The sequence below is a fragment of the Rhamphochromis sp. 'chilingali' genome (assembly GCF_963969265.1).
Source record: "Rhamphochromis sp. 'chilingali' genome assembly, chromosome: 11".
Classification (NCBI taxonomy): domain Eukaryota; kingdom Metazoa; phylum Chordata; class Actinopteri; order Cichliformes; family Cichlidae; genus Rhamphochromis; species Rhamphochromis sp. 'chilingali'.
Genome location: NC_137938.1, coordinates 24,648,511 through 24,668,088, shown reverse-complemented (window position 1 = coordinate 24,668,088; position 19,578 = coordinate 24,648,511). Strand labels below are relative to the sequence as shown.

The following is a 19,578-nucleotide window of genomic DNA, read 5'->3' as shown; positions in this document are numbered from 1 at the left end:
TTCCAGTACCTTTGTATCGTGTTTTGTAATTCAAACAGTTTTAATCAGAACAGTCCTGTTCCCTTAACACGCAATGTATTTTTACACATTTATCGTCAGTACAAAATATAATGGGGACATAATGAGATTGTAGCTTAGCTGCTGTCAGCCACATGTGAAAAAAAAAATTTATAAAGAGCTAGCTTAGCAGGAACACCATGACTCAGTACAAAATTTGCCACGCTCCTCCACAGAGAGCCAGCGGAATTCCAAATGCCCTTCCCTCATCTACATTAAACAAGTTATAAGCAGACAACCAACACACATTTTTATAGGTATACAAAACACATTTTGCCTCCTTCATGCCTTCTCTTTTATAACTCCTCTACAGAAGGTGATTTTCTTTTTTTCTTCTTTTTTAAAAAAAAAAAAAAAACACAAGGTCCAGATGAACAGATTCAACATGAACTTTTTGGGATAAAACACCAGTATAGTTTAGTTAGGAGTGTGGCCTCTTTGACTGACAAGTGTTATGATAGAGAACGCTAGTGTTGAGCTGCCAGAACTAAAGCTTTGGCTTTGGCAGCTTTAGCAATCCACCCTGTCATCCAAATATGGTATGGAATGCTAGCTAAATGCCATCTACGATATTACAAGCTAGAAGATATTCAACATGTGAAAAAGGGGAAACAGCTAAATAAAAAGCAACACACAGTAAACAGTCTGGAGGAGCACAAGATGATTATCTTGAAGACAAAAATGAGGTAAAGTCTAATTAAGTAAGGCTTCCGAAGCTTCTTACAAGCTGTAAAGCACCATGGGTAATTATTGTACACCTCACAATAACCATTTTGGGTGACATCCCATGTACTCTGTTGCACAGAGTACTTTAAACAAAAAAAAAGGTCAGATTATAAGATAGACAGAATGAAAAAGTAAGTTAAAAAAAGGACTGATCACAATTCCACAGGTGATAACTACACTTTATAGGCTTAACAACAAAAACTATATATGTGGTATATATACATAACTGCTGGACTACAGGGACTCTAGTCACTTTGGGCTCATTTAGAGTAGAGCAGTGGAACTCTCACCTTGCAGCCATGCCCAGCAGTAAGACTGCAGCTCGCTTGTATAAGGTAGAAGTTTCTCGTTTACCAGTAAATCTCTCCCACAAGACCTGAACTACAGTGGACTGGAGACTGCTGCCACTGCTGAAGAACTCCTGTACCTATAGAGACATGATTGAATAGTTACAGTAAAAAAACAAAACAACAACTTGTATATACTCGTAAATACCTCAACATGGAGACACTAATGTTTCAGGATTAGAGGATGCGTTTTTACAGCCGAGCATCACACACAGAAATATCCATGAGAGTAATAACAGAGTCACTTACAATTTCCTCAAGACACTGGATTGTTCCCAGAGATGAATCCACCATCAGCTCAGAGAGACTATCAACAAGAGTCTGGGCTTTCGTCCTAAAAAAAAGGATTAGACAGATGCTTGTTTTTAAGGTTTTGCTTTAATCACAATATTGTATTTACCATTAATTTTGGCCCAGGCCTTAAAAAAAGTAATAAAATTTGATTTAAAAAAAATGGTCCAAACAATATAAGCCAGACAAGTCATTTTATTTATTTATATTTATTAAATGCTATACGAGTCGTGCTTTAGTCAGTGACATTAAACCAGCAATAGCCTAATGCTACTGTAATTGTTAATGAAAAGATTACAGAAAATGACATAATCAGAGGGACAACAGTACTTTGTTTTGATTAAAATAAATATGCAAACAGAAAAGTCCCACAGCCATGAACTGGATAAAAAAGAAAAGAGAATTCAAGGAGGGAAGAAGAAGTCTTTCTAGAAGCAATACTTTCTATTCTTAACCATCTTAGAGAAGCGTCCAGCATTTATTTTGTGTTAGCTTAGTTATTTTTAACGTCATAATGCCAGTACACTTAGGACATGAAAGAATGGGTAACTTATTCATAACTCAAATATGTGTGAGGTCTTACAAACCTGATGGTGTCTCCCTGGGGGTTCAGATACAGACGCCTGTAAGCGTGAATGACTGCATCTTTAATTGCAGCATCAGTTGACCAAACCAGAGGCAACATTTTCCTCACTCCACTGATAGAGTTAGCGACACTGAACTCGCACACCGTCACACAAAACTGCACAGCCTCCTGGACCACTAAAAGAAACAAAAAACAAACAAAAGAAAAAAACAGCTGAAGATTCTGTTAGATTAAAAAACTTTACAGAAATCTACAAGATTACATTGGTTTACTGTGTAATGGATACAGCCGTCTACCTGAAGTTGTTTTCCAGTACAGCATGGTGTTGATCACAGAGATTGCTCTCTCTACTTGTAAAGCGAAGGTTTCTGTATCTTTCAGGTACTGCACCAACATCTCTTGCTTCTTCAGCTCACCATCCTCACCCTCTTTCTCTGGTTCTTTCTGTGGCGTCGGTGGCAAATTCTGGTTGAGCTCGGAAGTGTCATCATCAGAGCCTGAGGAAAATGTCAAGTATTGTACACTTAAGATCAAATGGGCGTTCAATCAACCAAGTTTAAAACGTTGTTTGACTGCAGCTCAACTGTTTATGAAACTGTATGAGATAAAAAAAGAAAAACGTTCCAAATTAAAACATAAAACCGAACTGCCTACCACTTTCCAAGTCCTTTTTAAAAATAATAATAATAATTTGGATGGGTTCAAGACGAGGCGTGTGAAGTCTGGGCACATATTGTATTGTCTGGCACAGGGCCACCAATAGCAAACCCTCTCACCTTTAATTACATAATAATAATAAAAAATGTTGGGTTTTTTTCCAGTTGCAGCAGATGGAGTTACAAGAATGCTGCAAATGAAGACATTTGGTGTCATGGCGTACATGCTAGGTTCTTTTTCATGTTCTTTACGCAGTTTCTGAGCCAATGATGTGTGAACAGGTGGGAGTATTTCCCAAAGTAATGTATGCTAGGAACCAGCGAAATATTGCATTGTAAAAAGAAAGCTGATGTTATTCACTTAAGTGGTTTTAATGTCATGGCTGAATGGTGCACATTACAAATGAGACAGCTGTAAAAACACCCCCCAGGGACAAAACAAAAACATGTTTATGTTCTCAATACAACTTCTATTAAATGTCACCAGGAAGAGCAATTTTCAGACACACTGAGTACAACTTTTACCTTTGAAAATCAGAGCCAGTGTGTCCATCATATTCTCAGGTGTGAGAGTGGACAGAGAAGTAAACATCTCAGATTCTGGGAAGCAGCTGTGAGCTCTTATACTGAGCTGCACAGCATCCCTGTAGAATGCAACACAAAAGAAAAGCCCCATTAAAAAAAATAAATAAAAAATGAAAATTGTAGGCTACTGACAGCAAGGGAGGAAAAAAATCCTCCAGTTAGTGACACTACACAGGCCTCCACTGGTGATTATCATCACCTGTACTTGTTGACACGGAGGTACTGAGCTATCTTCACCGCGGTTGCTCTGTCGTCTTCTGCCTCCTTTTCCTCCTCCACCTCCCCGCCTTCCTCGTCCTCCTGCTGCTCCTTCTCTTCTTCGCTTGTGGGCTCCAGTTCTTTCCTGACAGTGACGAGGAGCTCAGGCACCATAGCAGCCCACAGCTCAGATGCTTTAATCACTGCCACTGCCGGGAGGGAAAGAGAAAAAAATAAAATAAATTCAATGGTGATGACTCAGCTTAGACCTACAAAGAGAAAGAGAGAAAAAAAGAAAATGAAAAAAGTAAAAGTACAACAATGTGCCAACAGAGATTAAAAACAGAATAATTTAGCAGCAGGACAAAATGGTAAGATGATTGTTGTTTAGGCCAAGAATTTAGTAAGGAATGGTGGGCTCCAGAGTCCTCATATTTAAACTTGTCATTCTTCTAAAGCTAATAAAAAATTTAAATGTTCTGATTTCTGGCAATGTAGTAAACTAGTTAATATTTTTCCCCATTGTGAAAAACAGATTAAACAAACAAGAACAGATTTCTTCAAAAGTTTAAAACAAACAAACAACTTATCTAAAAATAAATACGGTATTATAGTTCATCATTTATGCTGTATTGCTATTCATCAAACCAATTACAAAACGTATTTCTGTTTTCAGCATGAATATGGTTACATCAGATGAAAGACATCTTTAAAAAAAAACATTTTGTTTAATAACTGGATCTCACACTTAACAGATGTTTAAATTCTGAAACAATGGTTTGTTTTCTGTTTGCTTGTGATGACATACATGGCATGCTGAATTTAAGCGAATTTCTGAACTTGGCCCTCAGATTACCAAAGAAACAGCTCATGGCTGACTGAACAGCAGTGAGAGCTGGGTGAACTTCTTGCCCCTTACACACAAACACACACTGTGAGCTTCATCCTCGTGGTTACTCCGCTATAACTTTAAGGGAATAATTCGAGTCGAGCCAAGTCACTGTAGGCAGGCCCTTACAGCAGAGCAGGAATCCTCCTCTGCACTGCCAAGATTACCTGCCAGTCAAGGCAAGAGGAACCCAGCTCTCATTCAGCAAGCTCATATTCGCCTTGGTCTCATCACAGGGCAAAATGTGAATTAGTCTTAAATAATAAAATAAAACATCAGGGGAGATTCATAGCAATACTTATGAATAATCACTCAGGTTTTGTTTACCAGGTGCTGTCCCCTCCAGTTTCTCTTTCAATTCTCTGAGTTTAGAAGTCTCCTTCTCCAGTGGTTTCTTCAGATCTGCGCTGCTCAGCTGAAAGACAAGATAAATATTCTATTATATCAGGAAACCTGAAGAACACCTGCTATTTAGAGTTTGACGCATAGTTATTTACCTTGCAGCTATAAGGATTGTGTGCTATGAAGGCAGCCAGCAGTTGGATGGAACTCTTAACCACATTTATAGATTTGTCCATCAGCCGTCCAACAGCAAGCTCCATCACCTCGCTATACCGACACAGGGGCAGCGCCTAAACACAGATGACTTATGTTACCAGGAGCAACAGCATTCTTTTACAAACACAATAGCTGATGAGCAAACCTACTTTGCTATTGACGATGCGTGTGTAGACCTGCAGTACACGTGTTCTGACATGAGAGTGCGAGTCATGCAGATGCTCCTGCAGTGTGTCAAAGAAACGGTCACGGTCAGCTCTACCGGACTCATCTAGCCCATCACCGCACAGGACCCTCACAAGGATCTCTCCCAGCACCTCACAGACAGCAACACGCATTGTGTGACTCTGGGAAAAAGAAATGAAAAAGGTTGGAAATTAAGAATTTCAGTGAAACAATCTGTTAAATCCTACAAAAACAGAAAAACCTCACTAAGAACTCTGCCCTCAGATTACCAAAGACAAAACTCATGGCTCACTGAACAGTAAAGAAAGCTGGGTGAACTTCTTGCCTTTTTTAACACACACACACACACACACACACACTCAGCACACAAACACACACACAGACATAAGACACACGCTGTCAGCGACAACCCAGAAATTACTCCACTGTGACTGCAGAGGAATAATTTGGGTCGAGCCAAGTCACTGTAGGCAGGCCCTTACAGCAGAGCAGGAATCCTCCTCTGCACTGCCAAGATTACCTGCCAGTCAAGGCAAGAGAAACCCAGCTCTCATTCAGTAAGCTCGTATTCGCCTTGGTCTCATCACAGGGCAGAATACTCTGTTCTGCTTTTAACGATAATGTACTTTGATTGAAATAAAAAATGCCCTTGAATTTGCAGTTTTAGGACATAATCATTAGATAGCTTAGAAATAACTGAGAAACAGTATTTTGCTGAAAAGTTGGAAACAGTAAAAACAGACGTGAAGTATGCAATGGCAGATTTAGACTATATGATAAAGACATGATTATGACCAAATGTGAATGAAAAAGGGAGTCTTCAAGGGTCAAAATGGGTGTAACACATGCTCTGTGCTCTCACATAATGCACTATAATGGATGAAAACTGACATTACACCTGCGATGCCTTGTGGGTTTCTTTCAACTGCACAGCTGGGTACAAATCATGACAAAAACAAAGGACTGACATTGCCAATGTATCTAGGTATGAAGTGACAGAAGACAGCCAGTATCATGCAGAGGTCTATTTAGATTCTTTTCCTGTAAATCCCTAGCAAGCAACCTTCCAACAATATCTTGTACACTGTGAAAGACACGAAGCATGACTGAAAGAGAATTAATGTGCAGTCTGTCATGGCTCTCAGTCACAAAAAGGCAAGATTCATGACTTTGTAATTGCCGAATCTGACACAGTGACCATTGCAACAGAGAAAAATAGTGTAAATATCTGAGCCAATCATTACCTGTTACTCTGAGTAATGTAAGCACTATATAAAATTTTACTAGAGCTGTAAAGACCCTTCCTTGTCTTGTCTTAAAAAAATGTATTGTGCCCAGTGGTGTGTTACCCAGAAACAGTGTCTCCTGGCTATAGCAGAGAATAATAAAGTGAATGCTGCTTGCTCATCCCACACTGTTATATTCCTTTTTAATCTTGTGTTTGCATTACTTCAAAAACCAATGACAACCCACTTCTAAGACAGGATCTTGACAACTGTAAAAGAATTGTAGATGTCAACGTCACTTTTATTTCTATAACACATTTAAAAGCAACAAACTTGACCAAAGTGTAATGGATCCTTTCCCAGTCTGTCCTAGACCAACAAAACTACATAAAACTCAACACAGGACATTAAAAAAAAAGCACTTAAGAAGCACAAGGAACAGAGGTTTGTGATGATTTAAAACTGCCCACTCCTTGTGGGCTCACACAGGGACAGTTCCTTTAATGAGCAACCCTGTTGCTCACACATCAAGGCTGTCACTGTGATGAGTCATTAATATTAATTGGTGCTGTTTTACATGATCACATAGACCTCTAATTAGCAATTGTTTATACCCAATCAATATGGCAGGCAGCCTCTACTTATGTAAGGACAATAATTTTCTTATTCATGAGCTGCAATCAATTACTCACTGTTCGGTGCTCATACCTCTCCTTCCAGGTGTGTGATGAGAACACTGATGTTGGGAATCATCAATTCAGGCACCAAAGCACTGACTTCTGAGAGGAAGGAGGCAAAGGCTTTGACTCCCGACCCCTCTCTGGCCAACTCCTCACTTGACTTCTGACCAATCTCCCTGAGATAAAAAAAACAACAACAAAAAAACAAAAACAAACAAAGACAGGAATTTGTAACACAAAATAAGACTTCACAAACAGATTCACGAAATCAAGCTGCATACTGGATACTGTATACACACAAAAATTGTACAGACCGTATGACTTCTCCTATGATAGCTCTGACTCCGTACTCTGTGCTCCACACAGACACAGCCTGGGCAAACACTGATGACAACTGCTCAAAATGTTGAAGCATCTGGATCACTTTTACACCAGCACCTGTGACAGTTTAGAGGACAAATAAAAAAAAACCTTACAAGTCAGCTATGTCTCCCGAAAAGCTGAACACCTTATAGTGGCCCCCACCACCACCATTTACAGACAATATTCTCAAAAGTGACAGGATTAATTTGTTTCCTCGGTAATAGGACTGCATTTGTCTGACCAACTCACCCAGGAGGTGATTATATTTCTTAATCAGCAACCCCAGGAGGTGGATTACACAGTCTCTGGTGGGTTTACTCTTGACATGGCTGATGGTTGGGTTCTCAAGGAGCTTGTAGCAGCAGCAGGTCACACAGCTAAGAAGAGATAAATGTGTGTTTTTTTATATATTAGATTATGGTAATACCTGGATGAAAAGTTACCAAAAATCCACAATGAGTAGTAGACAAGGTTTTGAATTCATCAGAAGCATCAGATACACACAGTGCATGTTAAAAGCTGAGGTAAGTGCTGCTAGGAGTGTTGTGAGTGTTAAACTACCACATAAATGTCTTCTGACAAACAATTTACTGAATATCCTTACTGAGAACCATAAAACAAGTGGAAAGTGAGGAAATGTGCATAACGAAACCATTACATTGGGCAATTTACCACAGTCCAAATTTCTTCTAACCTTATTAGATATTGTAGATTATTAATGAAGAGTCACACATCTTTGTCATAAGAGTTCCAATTAAGCTACAGAGTTCCGAATGCTCGGAAGTGATATGGATAAGTTGTAAATGACACCAACTAACTGAATTAAACCAGCAAAACGTGATACTGTATTCTCTGCCAGAGCTCTCCTGACAGCAGAGTACCTGATGAACTCTTCCTCCACCAAGGAGAGGCTCCACAGTGAACGGATGTCCAATTGGAAGAGCTGCACAAGTGCCTGTAGCACCTGCTCTCTTTCTGAGTCCCACTGCACAAGTCCTTCTCCACATGCTTTGCCTTTTTTACCACCCTGTACAACATAAAAAGAGCAGTTAAGCTTCATAGATGTTGGACTATAAAATCTTTAATATAGTATTGAGATCAAGTAAATCACAATACATGTCCTCAGATTACCAAAGAAAACAATTCACACCAGACAAACCAACTATACAGAGACTGATAGCCTCTTGCTAGCTGATCATTATGCACACAATGGCAAACATCCACACATTGTTTGACAGCTCCTGCTTATACTACCCAATTTCTCTTGAAGTGGCACAGCATAGAAAGTGTCAATTTCACTCTGGGTGGGCCCTTACAGCAGTGCAATAACACTCTACCACACAACCAAGAATAACCACATAACAACAGGCTAGAAACTCAATCTCTTAGTTTGACTGAATCATAAAGCTAGTTAAAGCTCATCAGTGGACATTTATGATAACAGGCATATGCAAAGAACCCTTTAGCTAAGTAAGCAATGAGCATACCTTCCCAGGTGCTGTGACAATATTCTGCCTATAGGAATCACTCTCCAGGTTCTCTGTGAGTTTGCAAAGCAGGAAGACGCTCATTTTAACTGCGTTAAGTTTTTCCTTGCGCTCTGCAGCTGACAGGGAGGTGGAGACAAGGATGCTCGGCAGTGAAACAGACAGCCCACTAACCACTGAAAGGCAAGGGTTATTTAAAAAAAATAAAAAAATAAAATATCAGGTTATGTGAGCACATCAACAAATCAAAGTTATCAATTTAAACATCAAGAAAATATTATTTCTTTAAAAAAAAAGCAACCTTGTACTAGTAATTCCAGAGTATCTTCTTTAACAGCCAGATCTACCGCCTTACAGTGCCTAAAGAAACAAAGACAGTTGTTTTGTACAGTAATAGTCACAATAAATAAAAGTGGGCAATACATGAAAACACTTACTGCAGCACACTGTAGCCAGTGTCGAAGTGCTCTAGTATACACAAAGGCCCCTGACTCCTTAATGCTGCCTTGAATTCTGTGTGAAACAGAATTTAAAAAAAAATAAACAAATAAACTAGCACAATCATCCCCAAGTATTCGAAGAGTGACAACATTTTGTCATTTTGGGTAAAAAAAATCAAAACAAAAAATGCAAGTACATAGGTATTTTAATTAACCTTACTTGGGGGTGTGGTACATGAGCAGGAATCTTGGGAAAGATTTATATAATTGTGTCTGAGACTTAAGTAGTGGCTCGACCCATCACTGAAGGGTCTGTTTGTTTTAGGGGATGGTGATATACACATAAGAAGCTGGGTGCAATCCAGTACTATAATTATTTTTTAATTTTAGCTAATTTCCATCTGCAGACCCTCTGGCAGGTTGGTGTTACACACAAGTTAGTAAAAAGATTCTTAGCGCGGGACAATTCTTGGATGGTAATGACTTGTTGGAGGTGTTTGAAGAAAATGTGATGCCTTCTGTGCAGATGTTCTACATTTTGTTTAAAAAAATAACCCCCCAAAGAACAAAAAAACCCCAAAAACTATCAGTGACCTGCCTACATGTTGACAACTTACTGTTGAGACAGGACGGGAGCTGTTTTGCGGAGACCACATCCTGAACGACGTACTGGTTGATCCCCCCAGTCTTCACAAGGTCCCCCACGCACACAGGTACAAAGAAGTCCCACGACATCCCTGAATCATTAAGACAGCCTTTATTTGTATGTTTAACTAACTTAGCTCCTGTTGGGAAAGAATTTGATATTACTTGATATCTACTGTTTTACAAAGCGAGATAGTCGAATATTCGACTAAACACATTTAAAATTTAACTCGTTCTTGATCCTACCTAAGGAGCTAAAGTGCAGCATAACACTCTCTAAGACACTCCAGCCCATGTGAAGAATTACTTCTATTTACCAAAGACTAACATTTATTTTTGTGGGTTTAGCTAACCAAAGCAAAACAGCTACTGCTAACGCAGTTAGCGGGCTAATTAGCAGGGCTAGCTCAGTATCTTGTACGCAGTTACATTATTGAAAAACGGAAATGGCTTCAACAACAAACTACCAACTTCTTATAGTTTATAAACATAAAGCTCACCCGTAACAAATGTACTCCTGTTAGCCAAACTCTGGACCTCTGTAGAAACACGCGTAGCCTGTTAGTATTCACCGTCTCTAAACGGTCTAAATCCAGTAAGTTTTCAAATTTGTCCGAACATCGCGCCAAAGCGGCGACACTCTGACGTCACTTGCCCCCGCCCACGTTGACATGCTGCTGTTTGACCGAACATTGCCACCTGCCGGACGCTCGGGCACACTACAGCACAAAGTCAGAAACTTTACAAACCACAATTACAAACGCAGACACACACAAAGGACAGAGAAAAGGTTTTTGAGGTAGTAGCTGTATTCAAATGATTGAAACACAATCACCCCCTCTCCCCGGTACCAATATTTCAGCTACAGAAATGACAATACTTTAAAAAAAAAATTCTTACTTCCTATGCAGCACTCAGTCAAATGTTAAAATGAAATGGTTCAATTCACTACCACAGGTGACTAATACTGTCAAGGTGCAGCATTTTTTTTTTTTGTAATTTGCCCTCTTCTTATATCGAAAAATTAAACTAGTGTTCCAAGGCTAAGCACAAGAAACTAACCATATGACAAAGCATCAAATCATCCATGGTCTTTTTTTTTTTGGAAGAAAATATAATTTTGTAGTTGTACATGTGAATACGGTATAGAGTATCGTGGAAAATTCAAATGTCATACCATTATGGGCAGTTATAGTGTTTATTAATCACTCAGAAAATAAAATGTAAAAAAAAAAAAAAAAGTCACAAAAAGAGCACCAAAGGTAACAACAAAAACTCAAAATTAGTGTTAACCATTAAAAAAAAAAAAAAAAAAAAAAAACCAAAACAAAATTTAAATACATTTGTAACACTTGGCTCCTTCAAACACTCTGCATCAGACCAAGGCAAGTACGTAAACCGAAATTTAAAAAGCACCAAATGTTAAGGAAGATGAGAAACAAAAAGTTCTAGTAACTAATGAAGAAATATTCTTCTCATTTTCCATCTGATCAGAGTCCGTGTTTCGTTCCAGGACAACCATTTGTTCTCACTTCCTCTTTCTGTCCTGAGAGCACCGTGGACAGTACCTGCATAGCATAAATGAAGAGTGGTGAGGGTGCACACTTTCAACACTCTTATTGAACACATTTGTGAAATTAGATCACAGTCTCAATTTCTTTTAGTTTTGTTTACCATTTGCCTCTCGGTTTGGTTGTCAGCCCCACACATGCGAAATGGAACCACTCAATGGAGCACTGGAAAAAAACAAAAACAGACAAAATACTGGTAAGTGTTGTGCAAGTGAAGCAATTGGGACAGACAAAAATCAAATTTTTCTAGAACACATGATGGAGAACAATCTGTTCAAAAAGAGCCATCACATGTAATATTCACAGTGTGGCTTCTGCTAATAAATCAGTCACACTGCCATCTGTGACCTTATCCACACAGCGAGGCACCGGGCTGCAGCACCTTAATTTATGGTTAGCATCTTGGAAATGTATGTAAGAGAGAGCCTGTACATGCACTTTATAAAGTATAACAGACACATAATACCATTTCAGCTTCTATTTTTTATTATTAATCTGATTTAATGCTCGCAGAGTCAGCGCTGTATGATACAATTATACTGTCGTGACCTTTTTTGATATGTGGATGGTATTTATTGATATTAAAATAAATAATATCATTCCTTCATTAAAGGGACCAGTGAAGGTACCACATTTTGTGTGCTTTATTAAATGTCACAAAGGGACACACTGTCATTTACTCACTTCCAAATGCAACCTCTCTTCCTTTGTTAAGATGTACAGATGGCTCTTTAAATCTGATAATAGCAGGGCTCCATCCACTTAAAACGCCATTATAAGCAAATAAGTAACAGGAAATTAGAACTAGAAGGTGATTTACTACATATTAAACCACTTTCCACAATCCTCTGGCTTTGCCTTTATTGCATAAATGTGCACTCACCAGACACTTTAATAGGTAGGCCTTGCTAGTACCAAGTTAGACCTCTTTTTGCCGTCAGAGCTGCTTAGTTCTTTGTGGCACAAAGACAAGGTGTTGATTACGTTCTCAGAGATTTTGGTCCGAAATGACATGATAGCGTCACACAGTTGCTGCAGATTTGTCAGCTGCATATCCATGAAGCTCCACGATGGTGATGATGTCACATTCCAAATCACTTAATTCAACTTTCTTCCACATTCTGATGCTCAGATGGAACTTCAGCAGGTCCTTGACCATATTCAATTCAATTTTATTTATATATCAAATCAAATCAAATCACTTTTATTGTCACATCACATGTGCAGGTACATTGGTACAGCACATGTGAGTGAAATTCTTGTGTCTATATATATATAGCGCCAAACATAAGTCGCCTCAAGGCGCTTCATAGATACAGAGAAAAACCCAACAATCATATGACCCCCTATGAGCAAGCACTTTTAGCTACGTGCATTGAGTTGCTGTCATTGGCTGGCTAATTAGTTCTTTGCATTAATGAACAGCTGAACAGGTATAAACTACTAAAGCAGCTGCTGTATTTTTTTAATGCAGCCTCATTTTCTTCTCTTTTTTATGCTCCTTTCCTTGATGTGTCTGATTATGAACATTCTTCCCCTGTAGAATAAGCTAAAAACTGACAAGACCAGACATCTTGGGAAAAAAAGCTTTCCACATACCAGGGTTCATACGTCTTTTTCAGGGTCAAATTCAAGCACTTTTTAAGCACTTTCAAGGTCCCTTTTCAAGCTTTTCAGATAACATAGTTCAATTCAACATATAAGACTTTAAGAATGCACAAGCATCTACTTAAAATCTATTGAATTTATCATCTGTGATATTATTATGTACAATTCCAATGTATTTTGTTCATCTCCCTTAAATAAACAGGCAGCCTTAAAGTATGAAATATTCATATACAAATACACATATAAATGTGTGTACTGTCTCAGTGGCTGATTGTGCCCCACAGGTCTCGGTGTGAGCTTGAAGACATGTATGAGTTTTAAGTAGTTTAATGTGCAGGTGCTGAAGATAAACACATTTTGAATGAAAGCCGGGGAACTGATGGCACAGAAACAAGTGGCTATTCTTTGTGACCATATGGATCGGTCCTTCATATTACCATTATTTCAAATACTCCAAAAAGCTGGGGTCCAGGGTATAATTGGCCGTTTTTGACTACTTTTGATTTGGCCTCTATATTTCAACTTTAAAAACTGTTTATCTTGCCAATCTGTTATTTTCTCATTTTGACAAACTGTATCAGCACAATTTATCTAAATTCAGACAAAATTTAAAATATGAGTAGAAAGTGATATTTTTGACTGCAAAAACCACAGGCATGTTTAACGAATCATTTTCATAACTTGAAATGCAAATAGAAATTGTACATTTTTAAAAATATGCACAGGTTTTGCAAACAAAAAAGTTATATGGTACTATTTACCTAAAAATGCAGCCAAGGCTGAGATGGTTTTTATGTAACCATTTCAAACTATTTACAGAACAATCAGGTGTTCTGCATCAAATAAGAAGGCACAAAAATTATTTATGCAACTCCAAAAAATAGTTTGTGTCCACTATAACACAGATGAGAACAGTACAGGGATAAACCTGCAGGTCTGACAGCAGGTGTGTCACACAGCGTTTACACTGCAATCTGCCTTTGGTGGCTTTTTTGCAGCTACTGTCACATTCACTAGTAGAACTGACACACAAAACAAAACAACGACTACACTACACACTAACTACACAAGACAACACACTAACATGAGACTCCAAACACGGTAAACCTCACAAATTTCTCATGTATCAAAACTGTCTCTCTCTCTCTTTCGCTCACTCCTAAAACTTCCCTCTCTTCCCAAACAACCAAATGCCACATGTTGCCATATCATTTTTTTTGATTGGTCGACGTGGTACATTTTTCCACCAATAGGGAAGGAGTGTTTTTTCTTTTTTCACCAATGACTGTTGTTTTTCACTCACAATCAAAGCGTGTTTGCTAGCGCTCTCCTTAGAAAAGGCCGTTTTTACCGTTTCTTCCTGGAGTAAACGCCACTGTTTTATTAAAAACAAAAAACATCGGTTTTACGTGGCCTATCAACACAATTTAAACACTGGTATATAGTTTGAAGTCCGCACGTTCGACCCAAGTTGAAATGGAGACTCTGGGTCTGTCGACCCCAGAGGGTTAACCAGAAAGCCAAGTTAGCTAGTTATGTATCAGGCTAATGTTTAAAGCTTTCACTTGAGTAAATTAACTCATATGACTGCTAAGTAATGTTAGCTAAGTTCACAGCATATTCCATAATAGCGCTGCCATACTGCATCACACTCAGTGCGTTTCAATCATTTCTCCAGCGAGTTTGATAGCTAGCAAAATAATAATCATAATTTTTTAAAAATAGCATGTGTAACGTACACGTACTGGAAAATTATTTACTAGGACTCACCTATCATGCGACTGGAGAGCGCAAACTCCGCCATTGTTGTTTTCCATCAAACACTTATTAAAACAACGACCAACAGGTATGTTAGCGCACACATCCCCGACTGTCCGAGGGAGGGGCGGGGTCACATATTGAAACAGACACAAGGCAGCCAGGCGGGGAAATTTTGCCTCTACATTTTGCGACTCATTTTATTTCTCTATCTGATAAGAAAACTGTTCAATCAGATAGTTATTTGTGGTGAATGAAATACAGTTACACTTTCAAGCACTTTTAAGCACCACATCTGAAATTCAAGCACTTTTCAAACCTTGAAAAGACAACATTAAAATTCAAGCATTTTCAAGGATTTCAAGCACCCGTACGAACCCTGACATACTGTAACTGGTTAAAACAAACACATGTAACTGCCGCCAAGTTAAAAATATACCGACCATAAGCACTAAATGAAAAAAAAAACAACTGTTTCCCTGTGTTTGGTGGTTCCGAGGACATCAGAGGGATGTGTGTGAGTATTTCACTATAACCAAACCTCTTTTAATTTGGTTCGTATTGAAACAGCAGAACAAAACTCAAATAAAAGTGGGCAATCATTAATATATTTAATTTTGTTATTGCCAAACAAAATGGGATCAGTGGATATGTGGATAAGGACAGCACATTGAACCCAAACAACCGGACATCTCCCTCTCAAGTTCAGTAAAGACAATAAAAAGGGACATTTCATCTTATGCCAAAAGACAACTGTCACAAGCTAAATGAAGCAACTGCAAAGAAAGCATCCCAAGACTCTCTGTGGTCCAGCCTCCTTTGTGTGTTTACACAGAAATGCTCTTTTCTCCAGTGAAAAGAGCCAGAAAACACCAGAAAATATATAAAGCGTTCAGAACACCAGTTCTTGTTTCTGTTACTCTGTATGATTTGCCTTTATATTATGACACTTGAAGTGGGTTATAAAATTGATTTGGTTGTGCTCTGCGACCAGACCTTATCGTTTGGTCTAACTCCCAAAAACTTGCGTACGTCATTGAGCTGACGGTACCATGGGAGGAAGCAATCGAGGAAGCATTTGAGCGTAAGAAGCTGCAGTATGCCAACTTGGCAGCTGAAGCAGAGGACAGAAGTTGGAAGATCAAGGTGCGCCCGGTGGAATTGGGGTGCAGGGGCTTTGTTGCCAGTACAACAGCAAAACTGCTTAGAGAGATTGGGATCAGACAGGCACAACGACAGGCTATAAGAGAATTAGCTAACACTGCTGAGAGGACCAGTTAAAAAGGGCTGACTTCACTTGGGCAGCAAAGGCAGTCTAGCTAACTGTGAGAGAAAAGAAAATATTCCGCTCTTCTTCCCTTTTCTAGGAGGCAGTAGGGAGGAAGAGCGTACAGCCCGATCCGGCAGGGAGGTGTGGGAAGCCAGATCGTGCGCCCCCCTTCCGGCTCTCCTCTCTCCTATCTTGTCCCTTTTCTCTTACTTCTCTCTATCACCTTTTCTATCCCTTTGAAGAAGTGAGGCTCCATAAATGCTAAAGAGGTAAGTATTATTTCTCAGTTGCAGTGAATAGATAGGAGAAAATAAACTGTAGAAAACTAAACAGAAGAAAGAAGAAGAGAAATAACAATTTAACATAAACTAGTGACACACTCCGTGGCCTGAGCAACCCTGGTAGGCCCTCATTGGACGAGGGTGTCTAGTGATAATGGGCGAAACACCTGATGAATCCAAGGTCCACTACTGACGATGTGTCCCAAATCTTAATATGATAATCTAGATCAAATCTCTAATCTACCAAAAAATTGCAGATTTGCTTGGGTAAAAGACCGAAAGTTTTTTTTTTCTGTATATGTCTGAAATAAAGATACAATACAATACAAAAAAGTTGAGGCACACAACGATATGTGTTGCTGGTAAAGTTCCTGGGCTGCCTTTCCTCAAGATTCTCTCCATTCAAAGAAATGCATTATCAGGGACTATAACATCTAGTCCTTTTACTGAATCATTACTTGTGCTCTAAACCATGTACCCTTTCAAATTTTATAATTTTCTAAGCAGGTTCACTGTACAAACGACAACACACATTCATCAACATTAAATGTAAATGTCCATACCAATCTCATGTGTCCTCTGATTGACTGTAAGAGGGCATTTTAATACAAAACTCACATCAGTGTTGTCACAGCCGATCATCTCGCCATAGGAGACCTGATGACATAGGCAGTAGGTGGGCTCGTTGGGGTCCACTGGCATATCCAGCACATCGGATGGGTGCACGTTCCCAAAGTTGGAAGAAGGGCTGTTGAATTCTCCTCTGATGATTAAAAAATGTTGTATGTGAGAAAAAGAGTATGACACTAACTTAAAAGGAAAAAAAAACAACAATGACGAGACCATCAAAAGCAAAACAATGCACAACGTACGGCTGAAGGAGTTTCACTTTCTTCTGTGCACTCTTAGGACTGCTGTCTTCATCTGAACTCTTCACTTTAGACCTCGTTTTAGCTGCCTTCTTCTCCTTTTGCCTGGAATCTCCTGGGATTACAAAAGCATGCAAGACACGCATTATATTGAGTTTGGATTTACTTAACTGAGCACATAACTGTGGGCAAATACAGTGTTAACCCACCTTTCTTCCCCTTACTAGAGGTGGAATCATAGTCTGTGCTCTCGATTTGCTTTTCCTTCAGGTCAGCCTCAAACCGAGCCAGATCCGTGTCCAGACGTCTGATGTGTTTATCCACCTACACAAAATTCAGGCCATGCTTACTTAAATACAGGGCAGTGTATTTTTCAAGTTATTTTCTCCCAATGAACATGTATCTAAAATATGTTTATTTTCTAAGATACCAACCATTTCATAGGTCTGCATGGCCAGCTGCACCTTGTCATCTCCAAACTCCTTGCATTTACTGTATGACTGCTGGATCTGCCTCAGTATGGACAGCTTTTGCTCAGAGGAGAGAGTCCGGGCATTGGCAGTGTATTCTTTAGCCAGAGAGTCTATCTGGCCTTTAAGATCTAAACAAAAATAAAAAAAATAATTAAAAAAAAAAGATGAGAAGAACTTCTAAACAACGCTGTCTGTAATTACAAAGATAATTTTAATACCTCACACAAATAAGTCAAAATGTTTTTGAAAATAACACAATTGGATATTCAGTTTTCTTATTTAACAAGCATAAAACCAGCAACCTAAAACAGTAAATTATGATCTTAAGGCTTAAAAAATGTTAATAAACTTTTGGGTTCTATACATTCATCTTCTTCTCCTTATCTGTTTCTGGTTGCTGGGGTGGCTTGAGCCTATCCCAGCTGCCAAAAGCAGGATACACCCAGCACAACACTGACAGACGGACAACAAATTTAGAATCACCAGTTAATCTAACTCCATGCATGTCTTTGAACTGTGGGAAGACGTCAAAGCACCCGGAGAGAACCCATACAAGTACGAGGAGAACATGTAAACTTCAGGCAGAAGGACTTCAACTGGATTTAAACCCAGGACCTACTTGCTGTAAGTAGACAGCACTAACCACAACCAAACCTTTAAAAATGTTTTTGCTTAGCACATATAAATACATAATAACACACCTAATTGTTTTCACTCTGTATAATTATTATTGTTATTATTATTAATATTATTTTTATTTATTTTATTTTGATCATTTATTTGTTTTGGGGTTTAAAAATAATATTTAAATAAAGATGACTTAAAAATGTTATTATGTGACTCCTCATCACACATTAAGATAGGGTTCGAGCTGTGTCAATGTAAGAGCACTAAATAAAAATACATCCAAGTGTTAAAGAAGAACAAGACAAATAATAATAATAATAATAATAATAATAATAATAATAATAATAATAATAATAATTAGGGGCTTTTTTTCGTTAGTAATCTAATGATTCCTCGGACTTTCGTTGGGGTCCCTGTGTGGGGGTAACCCATTTACCTCCATTTAAGGACCGTGTTTTGTGGGTTAATGAAGATCCGTGTTCACTGAGCTTACCCTCTGTGCGTTGATCTAGATCCCTCATCAAATTAAAGTTCCTCTGCAACTCGAAGGGCAGGTTTTCTATGCCTGGTGTGGCAGGAAGGCAGGAGAACAAAGATTTTTAAGACATCAACACGAAACAATGAAATAACAACACTGGCTAGCTCAATCTAATGTCTGAAGTGATGCTTTTTCGGTTAAGCTTTAAAATTCTCAAGCACCCCATTAAACAACAAGTGGCACAAATACAGCTGACTATGAATGCTAACTGCATTTAACTTGTGGCAGTAGTGGCAATACAGGATGCTTGCGAGCCTTTCTTTGCTCCCTTGCGACGCGCTATTCCAGCAAATAGACTGAGCCTAAACCGCTAACCGTTAGGAAACCGTTAGAACATTCCCTTCCGCGCTGAAGCTGATCAGGAGATACACTACACAAAGAAATTAAACTATAAAACGACTAAGAATGTTTTTCAATGCGTCAGAAACACATGCAAATTCACTTACTGTCCAAATAATGCTCCAAATACATTCCCGCCGCCATCTTGGAAAATGTAAACAACACAGCTTCCGGACCGAGACAGAGCTGATCTGATTGGTTATCTCCAGAGCGCACCCAACACCGAAGGAAGAATCAACTGCCATCCAAAGTACGGCCAATTACAGGTGTAATACTCAAATTATCATATAGGTAATAAACAATAACAGGTATGCAAGAGCGTCC

General features: G+C 38.8%; 2 protein-coding genes across 2 annotated transcripts in view; both read right to left on the bottom strand.

The window, feature by feature from the left end:
• The window catches only part of ncapd2 (non-SMC condensin I complex, subunit D2), a 26,642-nt gene extending 16,072 nt beyond the window's left edge, over positions 1-10,570 (bottom strand). Inside the window, exons 1-18 of the mRNA XM_080897565.1 lie at positions 10,421-10,570; positions 9,893-10,012; positions 9,273-9,348; positions 9,137-9,195; positions 8,836-9,011; positions 8,230-8,375; positions 7,598-7,725; positions 7,300-7,423; positions 7,014-7,161; positions 5,043-5,240; positions 4,833-4,967; positions 4,663-4,750; positions 3,448-3,655; positions 3,189-3,307; positions 2,304-2,504; positions 2,009-2,183; positions 1,380-1,464; positions 1,074-1,210 (exon numbers count right to left, since the gene is read on the bottom strand). Of these exons, the coding sequence (XP_080753691.1) occupies positions 1,074-1,210; positions 1,380-1,464; positions 2,009-2,183; positions 2,304-2,504; positions 3,189-3,307; positions 3,448-3,655; positions 4,663-4,750; positions 4,833-4,967; positions 5,043-5,240; positions 7,014-7,161; positions 7,300-7,423; positions 7,598-7,725; positions 8,230-8,375; positions 8,836-9,011; positions 9,137-9,195; positions 9,273-9,348; positions 9,893-10,010 (2,321 nt within the window). The 5' untranslated portion in view covers positions 10,011-10,012; positions 10,421-10,570. The remainder of the gene's footprint in view (positions 1-1,073; positions 1,211-1,379; positions 1,465-2,008; positions 2,184-2,303; positions 2,505-3,188; positions 3,308-3,447; positions 3,656-4,662; positions 4,751-4,832; positions 4,968-5,042; positions 5,241-7,013; positions 7,162-7,299; positions 7,424-7,597; positions 7,726-8,229; positions 8,376-8,835; positions 9,012-9,136; positions 9,196-9,272; positions 9,349-9,892; positions 10,013-10,420) is intronic.
• A 669-nt stretch (positions 10,571-11,239) lies between these two features.
• ing4 (inhibitor of growth family, member 4) lies at positions 11,240-19,427 on the bottom strand. Its single transcript, XM_080897569.1, has 8 exons — positions 19,362-19,427; positions 18,871-18,942; positions 17,712-17,878; positions 17,487-17,601; positions 17,281-17,392; positions 17,027-17,171; positions 11,595-11,656; positions 11,240-11,488 (listed from the first exon to the last, which is right to left on the bottom strand). The coding sequence occupies exons 1-8, from the start codon at positions 19,396-19,398 to the stop codon at positions 11,449-11,451; spliced, it is 750 nt and encodes a 249-aa protein (XP_080753695.1). The 5' UTR covers positions 19,399-19,427; the 3' UTR covers positions 11,240-11,448.
• Between the last annotated feature and the right edge of the window lie 151 nt (positions 19,428-19,578).

Bases quoted from the DNA above. Each gene is read 5' to 3' on its own strand.
- ing4 (XM_080897569.1), bottom strand. From the start codon at position 19,398: ATGGCGGCGGGAATGTATTTGGAGCATTATTTGGACA. The intron at 17,879-18,870 runs GTAAGCTCAGTG...ATTTTTGTTTAG, and splicing joins TCTAGATCAACGCACAGAGG to ATCTTAAAGGCCAGATAGAC. The intron at 11,657-17,026 runs GTGAGTTTTGTA...GTTTTTTTCCAG, and splicing joins TCGGCTGTGACAACACTGAT to TGCTCCATTGAGTGGTTCCA.